This window comes from Lycorma delicatula, chromosome 5 (genome assembly GCF_047948215.1).
Source record: "Lycorma delicatula isolate Av1 chromosome 5, ASM4794821v1, whole genome shotgun sequence".
NCBI lineage: Eukaryota > Metazoa > Arthropoda > Insecta > Hemiptera > Fulgoridae > Lycorma > Lycorma delicatula.
The window spans coordinates 8,208,646-8,221,463 of NC_134459.1; the positions used below are offsets into that span (position 1 = coordinate 8,208,646).

General features: G+C 29.8%; 1 protein-coding gene across 1 annotated transcript in view; it reads left to right on the forward strand.

Annotated features, from left to right (window-relative positions):
- Positions 1-1,943: 1,943 nt before the first annotated feature.
- Positions 1,944-12,818, forward strand: part of LOC142324700 (nitric oxide-associated protein 1-like) — a 28,082-nt gene continuing 17,207 nt past the window's right edge. Inside the window, 5 exon segments of the mRNA XM_075365608.1 lie at positions 1,944-1,982; positions 6,324-6,502; positions 10,373-10,622; positions 12,133-12,252; positions 12,255-12,338. Coding sequence (XP_075221723.1) covers positions 1,979-1,982; positions 6,324-6,502; positions 10,373-10,622; positions 12,133-12,252; positions 12,255-12,338 — 637 coding nt within the window. The 5' untranslated portion in view covers positions 1,944-1,978.

Below are 12,818 nucleotides of genomic sequence, written 5' to 3' on the forward strand. Positions count from 1 at the left end.
CCCAAGGTTTTCTACCAGTTCTCTTTATTCCGCCTAAGTTTGCTTCAGCTGATTTAAGAATTTCCTTTTTAACATTCTCCCATTCTTCTTCTACATTTTCTACCATATCTTTTTTACTCAGACCTCTTGCGATGTCCTCCTCAAAAATCTTCTTTACCTCCTCTTCCTCAAGCTTCTCTAAATTCCACCGATTCATCTGACAACTTTTCTTCAGGTTTTTAAACCCCAATCTACATTTCATTATCACCAAATTATGGTCGCTATCAATGTCTGCTCCAGGGTAAGTTTTGCAGTCAACGAGTTGATTTCTAAATCTTTGCTTAACCATGATATAATCTATCTGATACCTTCCAGTATCGCCTGGCTTTTTCCAAGTGTATATTCTTCTATTATGATTTTTAAATTGGGTGTTGGCAATTACTAAATTATACTTCGTGCAAAACTCTATAAGTCGGTCCCCTCTTTCATTCCTTTTGCCCAGCCCGTATTCACCCACTATATTTCCTTCCTTGCCTTTTCCAATGCTTGCATTCCAATCTCCAACTATTATTAAATTTTCATCTCCCTTTACGTGTTTAATTGCTTCATCAATCTCTTCGTATACACACTCTACCTCATCATCATCATGGGCGCTTGTAGGCATATAAACGTTAACAATCGTTGTCGGTTTAGGTTTTAATTTTATCCTTATTACAATGATTCTATCGCTATGCGTTTTGAAATACTCCACTCTCCTCCCTATCTTCTTGTTCATCACGAAACCTACTCCTGCCTGCCCATTATTTGACGCTGAGTTAATTACTCTAAAATCACCTGACCAAAAGTCGCCTTCCTCTTCCCACCGAACCTCACTAATTCCTACTATATCCACATTCACCCTATCCATTTCCCTTTTTAAATTTTCTAGCCTACCAACCTTTTTTAAGCTTCTAACATTCCACGCTCCGACTCGTAGAATGTTATTTTTTAATTTTCTGGTGACCCCTTCCTTAGTAGTCCCCACCCGGAGATCCGAACGGGGGACTATTTTACCTCCGGAATATTTTACCAAGGAAGGCGCCTCCATTGTTGCTATGTGAAAATGCAGAGAGCCACATTTTCTTGGAAAAAAAGCAGCTGTAGTTTTCCATTGCTTTCAGCTGCGCAGTACTCAGAGGACTGAGTGATGTTGATACGGCCGTTTAAGTCATTGTGACTCACGCCCCTAACAACTACTGAAAGAGCTGCTGCCCTCTTTCAGGAATCATTCCTTAGTCTGGCTCTCAACAGATACCTCTCCGATATGGTTGCACCTTCGGTTCAGCTACTCTGTATCCCTGAGCACTCAAGCCCCCTCACCAACGGCAAGGTCTCATGATTCATAGAGGAGGGTATATATATATATATATATATATATGAAAAAATATCAGAAGTTATTAATGAAATAAAATTTTATGTACTTTTCATTTAAAAAAATATGTGTATGTGTAATTTATCAGGCGTACAAGGAAGTTATGTAGTGTCCACATCAAATTTTTTTGTTTATTCTGAACCAGTAAATATCCTTTTCTTCTTTATATAATAGTATAGATTGTATTCTCCTATTACATATATTTTAGTAACATATATATTAATGAGTTTAGAGTTACAGCGAGCTTCAGCTGCTCGGCAATATTGAGTATACTATCTCGACAATGAATAGCTGTTGAGAGATCAATTAACTTTATTTTCTGAAACGAGCAATGGGCAATGCAAAAAATACTTAAGGCTTAAAAAAGCTAATCAACATACTTTTTTTATATAATTATGTAATAAAAATGTAAGTAGTGTAAAAAAGGAGCTATCTGACCGTTATAATTACTTAACTGAAATCTGAAAATTACTTGTTAAGACTACTAGTTTACAAAACTGATTCTAGTGAACGATAATAATGATCGATATTCAATTAATCAGCGCAGTATAGAAGATGGGCTACTAAAACGTGAGGTTGTGTTTGAACATGTGTAAGTTTGTATAAGTACGAAACCAAAACTTATGCATATTATGTGAACGATATTTAGTTTAGAATGTAAACTAAGCTAAACGATAATTACGGGAGATATATTTGATCCTATTTGGACATAAAACCCGTATTTGATGGTTTGTCAAAAGTAAAATTATTGTGAACATAACCATACTTTTATGATGTTTTGATTATCGTATTTTATTTAAGTTTTGTGTAAACATGAGCGGTATATTATTTTTTCGTCGCGAATTTTTGAGTGATTCAATATTTTTGAAAGTTTTAAATAAATCTTTGTATCGCAATTCATGTTTCGTTAAAGTAATTATTCTTTTAAAAGTGCATCAGAATTGAAAACAGATTATGAAAACTATGTAGCTTTTAAGGAATCGAGGAATAATTTTGGAGAAAAAGTGATATATCATTCGTTTTATAAATATGAAGATTTTTTGCTTCAAAAAAATAAAGAGATTGGAAGAAGTAAATCTGAAGAGAAAAATAAGGTAGGATTTCTTTAGCTCCAGCCTCATTGAAATATATTTTAGAGGATGACAATAGATCTTGTTTAATTATTAATGAGCAAAAGGATGAATTAACAAAAAGTGAAGAAACCAATTCCGTTGTGTTACCGTATAATGTATCTAAAGTAAAAGTGTCAGGTACCGATGATGTGAATTTTAATAATGCTGATGAATGCAACTTTCCAGAGAATGAGAAAGAATCAGTGAACTGTTTGTATAAGGAAAGTGATGTTCATAACTTAATAAAAGACAGTAAGATGTTTATTTATAATTTACACACACATGTTTATATTTTTTCTTAAAATTTATTTATTATTTTCTATTTTTCAGATTTCATTATGTTTGGTTACTTAAGTGCTGATTGCTTTTAACAAAGTAGTATTGTCTTTCAAATAATTTTTAAAAAATTAGTTTAAGTCAGTTTATGTAGCTTTAGTTAGGTATGGTAGCTGGGGAATGCTTTGTAGCCTCAAGACTTAGGAGAGTTTCCATTGTTATCATGAATATGAATTTAATTGTGTTTAATCCAAAATTATTTAACATATTAGTCTGTTTGAGGTGCCATTCTGACATTGTCAAATATTTTATTTAGTTTTTCTGAATTTTATTTATATTTAATGTGTATTCTTTATTGTATTAATAAGGAAATATTTTATATTTGTTTTCTCTCAAGATTTAGTTGAAGCTGTGCTGCTATTTTTTTAATTTTCTAATCAAAAGACAACTTTATTTCATTTTTTCTAGTTGCATCAATAATAACAGTCATTAGCAACTTAAATAAAGGTAAATGATCATAATTAGACAATATACACCAAACATTGAATAAAAAACTGGAACATGAATAAAAATGAGTAATAAATAATAGAACATCACCATTTGACTATTTTCACTGCTCACACAGTATTTCATAACTAACCTCATGTAAGAAAAATCGCTATATTGTGTTCTCCATCTCACTATCACATAGAGATTGCAACAGTCTTTTGGTGTATTTCTTTCGGTTGAGTAAAATACTGTAAAATACCAGATTTGGCACCTTGCGATTTTTACTTCTTTCCACAATTAAAGAGGAATGTTTCATTTCACCACAGATGATGAATTGAATGATGCAGTGTGATTGTGGATCAAGGAAATACTGCAGTATTCTTTAGTGATGGAATGAGAAAATTTGTTTACCGTTGGGAGAAATGTGTAGCTTTTAATGATTATAAGTGGAAAAATAAATAAGTTTTTTGTAGCAAATAAAATGTACTTTTACAATATTTGTTTGATTTGACTATCTTTTTTCATTTGTCGGTTTTGAAGGACTGTATGTTACATTTCAGCTACCCCTTGCATTACTTATATTTAGCATAATTTACATTTACTTTAACATTATTTCACGTGTTTGCATCTTAAGTATAATTATTTTGGCCTTTTTAATCTTGCATATTAACTACTTATAATTAATTGTATATCTTGTGATGCTTCTTTGTTCAAAGTTTTACTGTGGTTTCCCTTGATTCATCCAGGCAAATATTGATCAGTTCCTTTTTTTTCTGTGGAATAACATACCACAAAATTTAATATTTATTTATATATAACTATGTCAAAATTTATACTTTTATAGAGATCTCTGCTTGATCAAAGCCTTTTTTTATATAATTTAATGAAAAATATAATTTAAAGTTATAGAGCGATATGTTTGTCCTCTCAGTTACACATATAAAAATTAAGGGATTGATGCAAAACCCACCAGGTTGGTCTAGTGGTTAACGCGTATTCCCAAATCAGCTGATTTGGAAGTCGAGAGTTACAGCGTTCAAGTCCTAGTAAAGCCAGAGTTACTTTTACATGGATTTGAATACTAGATCGTGGATACTGGTGTTCTTTGGTGGTTGGGTTTCAATTAACCACACATCTCAGGAATGGTCGAACTGAGAATGTACAAGACTAGACTTCATTTACACTTATACATATCATCCTCATTCATCCTCTGAAGAATTATCTAAATGGTAGTTACCGGAGGCTAAACGGGAAAAAGAAAGTAAAAAGAGATTGATGCAAATTTGTGCATCCTTCTGAATTTTCATCAAAAAAATTGCTCACCGGGTTTTTAATATTTAAATAATAATATTATTTCTCTAAAATCAATCAGATAATTTATCGATCTTAACCATAGTGGTATTTACCATGTGTAATGTTGTTCCGTCATATTACCACAGAAATTTTATTCTGATTCTCAAGAATGAAAACCAACCTTACTACAGGAATGAGAAGTGAAGTGGTTTCCTTTTTGCCGTCTCCAAATCAAATATATGGTTACATATCTGCATAAGAACGTTAAAATGTAGGTGGTATTCATCTTAACAAGCGATACCTATCAGTTTTACCTCGAAATGCTCCTGCAATTGCCTGGTTGGATTAAGGGAAACTGTGGTAAAACCTTGATCAGAATATCATAGAATACATGATTAAGAAACAATACAGAATATATTTTATTTAAAAGAAAATTTTCTAATTCTATTTTAAATGGTTTGGTAATTTATTTAAGAATAATAAAGCAACCACTTTATTGTAAGCTGAATTATTGTTCTTTAATTATATGAAAACATTGCTTGGTTGTCTGGTTATGTGTAGATAAGGTTTTTTTTTTTTAATGAGCGACTACAGTTTTTAACAAAGCTTGCATTTTATAAACACATTGTTAATTAGGTTTATTTGAGGTACCAAACAATGATCTGAGACTCCGCATTTTTTTATCTTGAAAATGTATGTATTCTGATTTTTTTTTTGGAAATCCCAAGAGCTGATATTTTACTTCAGAAGGGAAGATATAAATAAGTAAATATAAAGGGGAAATATAAGCTTAATAAATATTTTTAATAATCACTGTGGCTTAATGTTTTACTGAAATGCTTCAGTGGAAAATAACTTGGTTAGGGATATACCATTAATTGAAATAATGTTTAGCATCTATCTGAGAAGCAGAATGAAATGTTATGTGTATTTAAATGGTTAAGATACATTCATTGAATAATTATTTGAACTAGTAGTGTAAAAATTAGAAATCCTTTTATATAATTATCATCAGGTATGGATTTAATTTTATAACCTGTGATGAGGGTAATAAATGGTTCTTGATTTTGAGGCATTAATTAACAATGAGAAAAGCGGAAGGGACTGAGGAGACTTCCCTGCAGCATTACATATTCTACATGTTGAAGTGAGGGTCTATGTTTTACATGTGAATTATCAAAAGATAAAATTTCAGCCGCCTGTTTATGGTCAGTTACTGTAACCAATGTAAGCAAATCTACTTATAACATTGCTACTAAGTTTTTCATAATAAAAAAATTTAAAAGTTATATATAATAACTTTTATCTGCGATATTAAAATTATTTTTGGTACTTACGTATTAACACCACCGCAGCTACAGCTTTATTTAAAAACAAAGTAGTCAATCGGATTTTGGTGGAAAATGAACAGTCTCTTTATTAATTTTAATAAATGGTTATTTATATTTATTTATTTTATAAATATAATTTAACCAAACTTAACCTACGCTTGCATCGCGTATAATAATAATTTGATTATTTAAATAATAAATAATTACTGAATTTATTAAATAAATATCAAAAAATTATGGTGTTAATTAGTCAAGGTCAGCGAGCGTAAGTTAAGTTTGGTTAAATTGTATTTATAAAATAAATATTTATTTATTTATGTTAAACTCTATATCGGCCCATTTTCCACCGAAATTCGATTGACTACTTTTAAATAAAGCTGTAGCTGCGGTGGCGTTAATACGTAAGTACCTTATTTTTGACTGACTTTTCAGATACTAAACATATATCTAATAAAAAATGGATGAAAGATTATGACATATTTGAGGAAGAACAAGATTCAGATGAGGAATTATTAGAATTTAATAAACGATCTGAATATGGTACACCAGACAGTACTATACCAATGAGCAATGTTCCTTGCGGCGGTTGTGGTGCCCTTTTACATTGCCAAGTAAGTTAATTCTCAGATGGGTTAAAAGAAAATATTTTTGTTATACTAAAATCAGATAAAACATATATGCCATTGAAAAATATAATAATTCAGTTGAAAAGTATATAACCGTTAATAATTTTAAGTAAATAAAAGACCCGGCTAATAAATTTTTAAAGATTACAAAAAGTTTAATAACAAATTGTAAGACAATTTTGGATTATGATTATAAATTGTAGTCTCGCACTAGATTATATCAATTTAAACCATTTGCCCTGAAACTTACTGGTCTTCCTAAAATACACAAGCAAGGTAACCCAATGCGTTCGTTAATTAAATATAAATCTGTACCTTGTTATTTTATTAAAAAAATAATCTATAAGATACTTAGATCTAAGATTGATTTACCATATAAATATATTATTATATAATATAATATTTTCTTAGCCAAAACTCTAAGTGGGAGTGTAGTGTGACAAGGTGAATCGTCATGATGCAGCATCCAGTTGTCTTTGATGGCTGGTCTCACACAAGCAACTCTTTTCCGCAGTCTCTCAAGAATTTTTCAGTAAACATATTGATTTACAGTCTGTCTTGTAGGCAAAAACTCATTATGGACAATACCATTACTAATCGAAAAAACAAATTAGTGTGGTTTTGATTTTTGATTTCCTCATTTTTGCATTTTTGGGATGTGGTTAATTTGAAGTGTGCCACTCCTTGCTTTGTCGTTTTGATTCTGGGTTGTACTCAAATAAACAAGTTTCATCACCAGTAATAACATTTTTTTAGAAAATCAGGTTCAGTATCAATTCACTCTAGAAGATCACGGCGCAATTCCACCCTGTTGTTTATCTGTTCAACGGTGACGCTTTTAGGAACCAATTTTGCATAAAATTTTTTCATGTCCAATTCGTTTGTCAAAATTTGACGGACTGTGGTATGGTTCAAATTCAATTGTTTTGCAATCATTCTGATAGTTAATCACCAGTTGTATCTTATCAAGTTTCTGGTTCGCTCAATATTGTCGTTACTTTTTGATGTTAACGGTCTTACCGTTTGCCCTGTTTGATTATGTTTGCGGTTGATCGTCCGCAACTGATTCCCAGCCCTCTGAAAATGCTAACGTGAGCACATGACAGAATGTCATCTCCATACACCTTTTCAATTTTTAAAAATTTTAGTATCATTTTCTCAGAGTTTAACACAAAACTTGATCGAACAACATTGCTCATAATTAGTATCACTCATTTTTGTAACACAACAAAAACTTGTTTCACGAAAAGTTTATTGACGTCTCATGTGGCAACAACAAACTAAAAATATTAATACGTAATATAAATCAGCTGTTCATGTAACCATATGTTTACTAGTAACTTTACAGTGTTGCCACTTTGGCTGCTAAAAAATATTAGTCTCATTACTTAACTTACAGATCTCGTATATTCCCTAATATTCCTGTAGATCATACAATTTATATAAAAAAGATAAACTAAAAAATAATAATGAAATCCAAAATCTATTGATAATTTTCTCACCTTTATTAGAACCATATGTCAACAAAACTACTTCTAATTTAATAATGCATATTATACACAAGAGAATACTTTACTGATGGAGATTTCCTTTATCGAACGTCATCTCTGAACTTTATTTGCAGAAATTCGAAAATAAGATAAAATAGTTTATGGTATTACTCATATACACAAAATTCTATTGTGGGTTCGATATGTTGATTACATTTTGGTTATCTTTGAACCTGTTATAAATGATGAACATCTTATAATATTGAAAAACTATCATGATAATTTAAAATTTACATTTGAAACAGATAAGCGCAGAAAAATAAGTTTTTTAGATGTTAATATTGAAATCAACAAAAAGTATCATATTATAACATCAATATACAGAAAATCTACAACATGTAAAATAACTATTAATAGAAAATCTAATTGCTCATGGTCACCCAAAATTGATTTATTTACAAAAGTGTTAAATAGAGCGATACATTTTACACAGAACAAGAAAAAAGTGGATGTAGAAATAAATATTATAAAGAGTATTGCAGTAAAAAATGGATGTAAAGCCTAAAAAACAAAATCTAAAAACGTAACAACGTTGTAACCTATAAATAATATATATAACACTGATAATATCTGTATAAAATACTCTTGTACTAATAATATTATTGAAAATTAATTAATCATTTATAATGATGAAAAATATAAACCAGCATATAAGTCCAACAATCATATAATAAAGCATTTAAAAAACCATGATAATAACGATTTTAATCGTTTATGTGGTATTTATAAAATAATATGTAATGATTGTGTTAAATTTGTATTGGAAAAACTAATAGATCATTTAAAGTAACATTTTTAGAATATTTTAGATATTATATAAACAATAAATTGGATTTTTCTAATGTTGCCGGCCATCTAATAGTGAATAAACACTTTATTACTGACACAGAATCTAATTTAAAAATAAGTCACAAAAGAAAATGATAATAAAAAATTGAACATTTTAGAAAAATATCATATATATAAATAGAGATAGAAATTTAGCTTAATCAGTCTGCTTAATTCAGACAGAATTTGATAATGATACTCTTATCAAAGCTGCTATAGATAGCAGCACTTTTGTCAATATTAGGTAAAGTGTACAGTGTTGTATTTAGTGACTGGCCACAAACATGTTTAAAAAAATACAAAACGTTTTAATGTTTTTCAATTTTTAATTATTTGACACGTATATCATGTCTTATTTGTAATTATATTAATGTTTAGCATTTTATTGTGTAATTAATTTTTAATTTTAATTAACTGATGATGAGGAATTTCCTCGAAAATGCTTTTGATATGTAGAAAAGAAAGAGAAAAATAATAAGATAAGGTAAGAGCTCTTATTGATTCTGTATTTTAGCAGGTTAAGCTGAATTTTGTTTATGCTTTTGGAAATATATTATATATAAAACATTTAATCATTTTGATCTTATTCTGAATGCCAGACGTTTCTGTGCCTAACTTTCGCTATTGTGTGGTGCTAATTAATACACTATTTTTAATTTAGCGTCTACTTTATGGAATAGGAAATGTAGTTGAGGTCATCGGTCAGTCTTACAAGTTGACAGTTTACATGACATTAATCAATTACTCTTAGATTCTCCTTTCCAGGAGAATGTTAGGAAACTGGACTTTCGGTTAGAGTTGCCCACTTCGTTTGGTGCTTTATTTTGCAACAAAGAATGATTTTTTGAAAAAAATATTAACTAAAGAACATTGTTCAGAAATTATTACATATTTTGTAGCTTAACCTCAAAATGAAGAGTGAAACTGCTGGTTACAAGAAAATGGTCCTACTTATAAATTAAGTACTACGATATTTAACTTTATGAACATTGTATTTCATGGCTTCCATAGGAAACCTTGCATATGGTATCCTTTCTACATGTTCTACTGAATCTTTATATTAGATTTCAATTGAAGTGGTGTATCCAGTCTGGAAATATCAAATAAAAAACAGGCTAACATTTAAACATTCATCCAGAATATTCCAATGTAAAAATTATGTTTCTTTTTGTGAGTGGAAGAGGTCATGAAACATCAAGACCTACAAAAACTCCATGATGCGAAATTATACCTTATTAAGGCATATTTCCTTATGTAGTAGAATTATGTATCTGAGAAAGTAAAAAAAAATCATTTTGTGACTCAACCAACATTTAATCATTGTTTTCATTTTTTTTTCTTAGATATTCATTTTTGTGGTTTAATACGCATTATTTTCATTTAAATTTAGTGTTTGCTTTATCCTAGAATTTTTTTTTATGAATTTTGTTATTAACTTTTATTATAATAGTATTATTAATTTTTTGATTTATTTTAGGATCCAGGTATACCCGGATATTTACCGAGTGAAATATTTTCATCATGTACTGTGCAAGATTTACGTAGTATAACTTGTCAAAGATGTCATTTTATGAAAAATTATAATACAGCTTTATCTGTTTCTGTCGATCCTGAATATTATCCACATTTATTATCAAAAATTAAAAATGAAGAAGCGTTAGTTATTTTAATGGTGAATATTACTGATTTTCCTTGCAGTATATGGCCTGGAATACTTAATATAATTGGTCAGTATATTTTATAAAGATTAAAAAAAAAATTATTTTACACGAGAACTATCTTGAAAGTAAGATTGTTCAGTATTTTTCTTTTGCAGATGCCGGTTGACCGGTTTTATTCAAACTCGATCTTCTATAAGTGGCCATAAAGTCCCCTTATATTTATAGGAATAAACATTTGTTTAATTTATTTACTGATAAAACTTAATTTAAATTAGATCTGTGTATGCTCTTCCATTGTCTGCCCACATTTTTTCAATCACCAACTGTGTTTAGACATTCTTTCCCATGTTGAAAAATAAAAATTATACAGTCTCTAACAGCAGTTTTCAATTCATCAATGCACCTTAGTTGAAAACGGGAAATGTTTTCTTGAATATGCTCCGATGGGAGTTGTCACCGGTTGTTAAATCTGGATTTGTGTCCAGCCACTGAATTCTGTGTCCCTACTGATCCACTGTTCTTCAAAATGTTCATTTAAAACGTTTTTTAGTGACTGAATATAATTAGTTGGAGCTACATGTTGCTGAAACCAATGGGTTGCTTTAGTGATGAACTTGTCATTACAGATCAGCTGATTTTGAAGTCGAGAGTTCTAAGGTTCAAATGGTAGTAAAGGCAGTTACTTTTATATGGATTTGAATACCGGTGTTCTTTGGTGGTTGGTTCCAATTAACCACACATCTCAGGAATAGTCAACCTGAGACTGTTCAAGACCATAGTTCATTTACATTCATACATGTCATTCTCTGAAGTAATACCTTGCTAAACAGAAAAAAAGAGCTACATCTTGCTGCAAAATTACAGTTAATTACATATCAATTAATCAAAGCCAAAGAATAAAATAATTTCAAACATGTTGAGTAATGAAATGCAGTTAAAACTACCTTTAAAAAAAAATATTGTCGTAATAGATGAATTTCAGTATCGTTGTCTACATCATTATCTGCCCAGTGTAATTGAATTGAGAGAAAAATCAAAATTCGTTTGATCCCCAGACAACTTCTTGACCAAGTGATGTTTCTGTAGTCAAAATTATACTGTATTTAGAGTATAGTTGCTAAAAAAAAATCAAAACTTTTGGAAAAAAAAATTTGGATTTGAATTCTAGATCGTGGATACCATTGTTTTTTGTTGGTTGGGTTTCAATTAACCACACGTGACAGAAATGGTCCACCTGAAACTGTTCAAGACTACAGCCCATTTACATTCATACATATCATCCTCTGAAGTAATACCTTACAGTGATTCCAGAGGCTAAACAGAAAAAGAAGTAGAAGTATTTGCTAAATTTCATGGTTTTAATGTTTTACTGTTAAGTAAAACTATATATTTAAGATATACTGGTTAATTATTGCATGGCAGTGTTTTTTGGTAATTTATAGTATCAAGAATTTGTCAGAGATTAGATTTAATAACATCATTTTGAAATTTAGATCGTACAACATATAACTGTGTGTTTATTAATTAGAAGTTGAAGGAGACTTTTCAGTAATTTAAAAAAAAAATATTTTTGTAGGTAGAAAGAGGCCATTATTTTTAATTGGCAATAAAGTTGATCTTTTAGTCGGCGATAGGAAAGGTTGGATTCATAGAGCTAAGCAGTCGCTTCAAGCAGCAGTTCCTAAAAATGCAAATTTATTTATACGTCTTTAATATCTGCTAAAAGTGGTTTCGGTGTTGAAGAATTAATTAATCAGTTGTATAATGTTTGGGAATATAGAGGTAAGTTTAATCAGTTTTTAATTGATTTACTCTTATTTTATAACAAACAGTTCGATAATTAAGTTGATATAACACTTTAAAAAATATCTATAGATCTAAACGTGTTCAGTCCTTAAGTCTGTCAACCACCAGTTTTCAGAAAATATTTTGGAATATTCAAATATGAGGTACTATCCAAAAGTTCATCAATCATTATATTTGGATCTTATTTATTGGTCCACCTTCAAAGTAGTTCAATTGGGAGCTCAGACACGCTAATTTCCAGTTCTTCTGTGTTGAATTAAATAATCTTGAAAGATTCTTTTGGTGAATGTGTTTAACACTGCCTGTGTGTGATTCTGCTTGAATCATGTCAAATTTTCCATTCTTCAACTTGGGAAAGAGAAAGGATTCAGATGAATACAGTGGATGAAGAATAACCATTGTGTTGGTTTGAATGTCTCTTTTTTAAATTCAGGGTTTTATAAAAAAAAAATATTA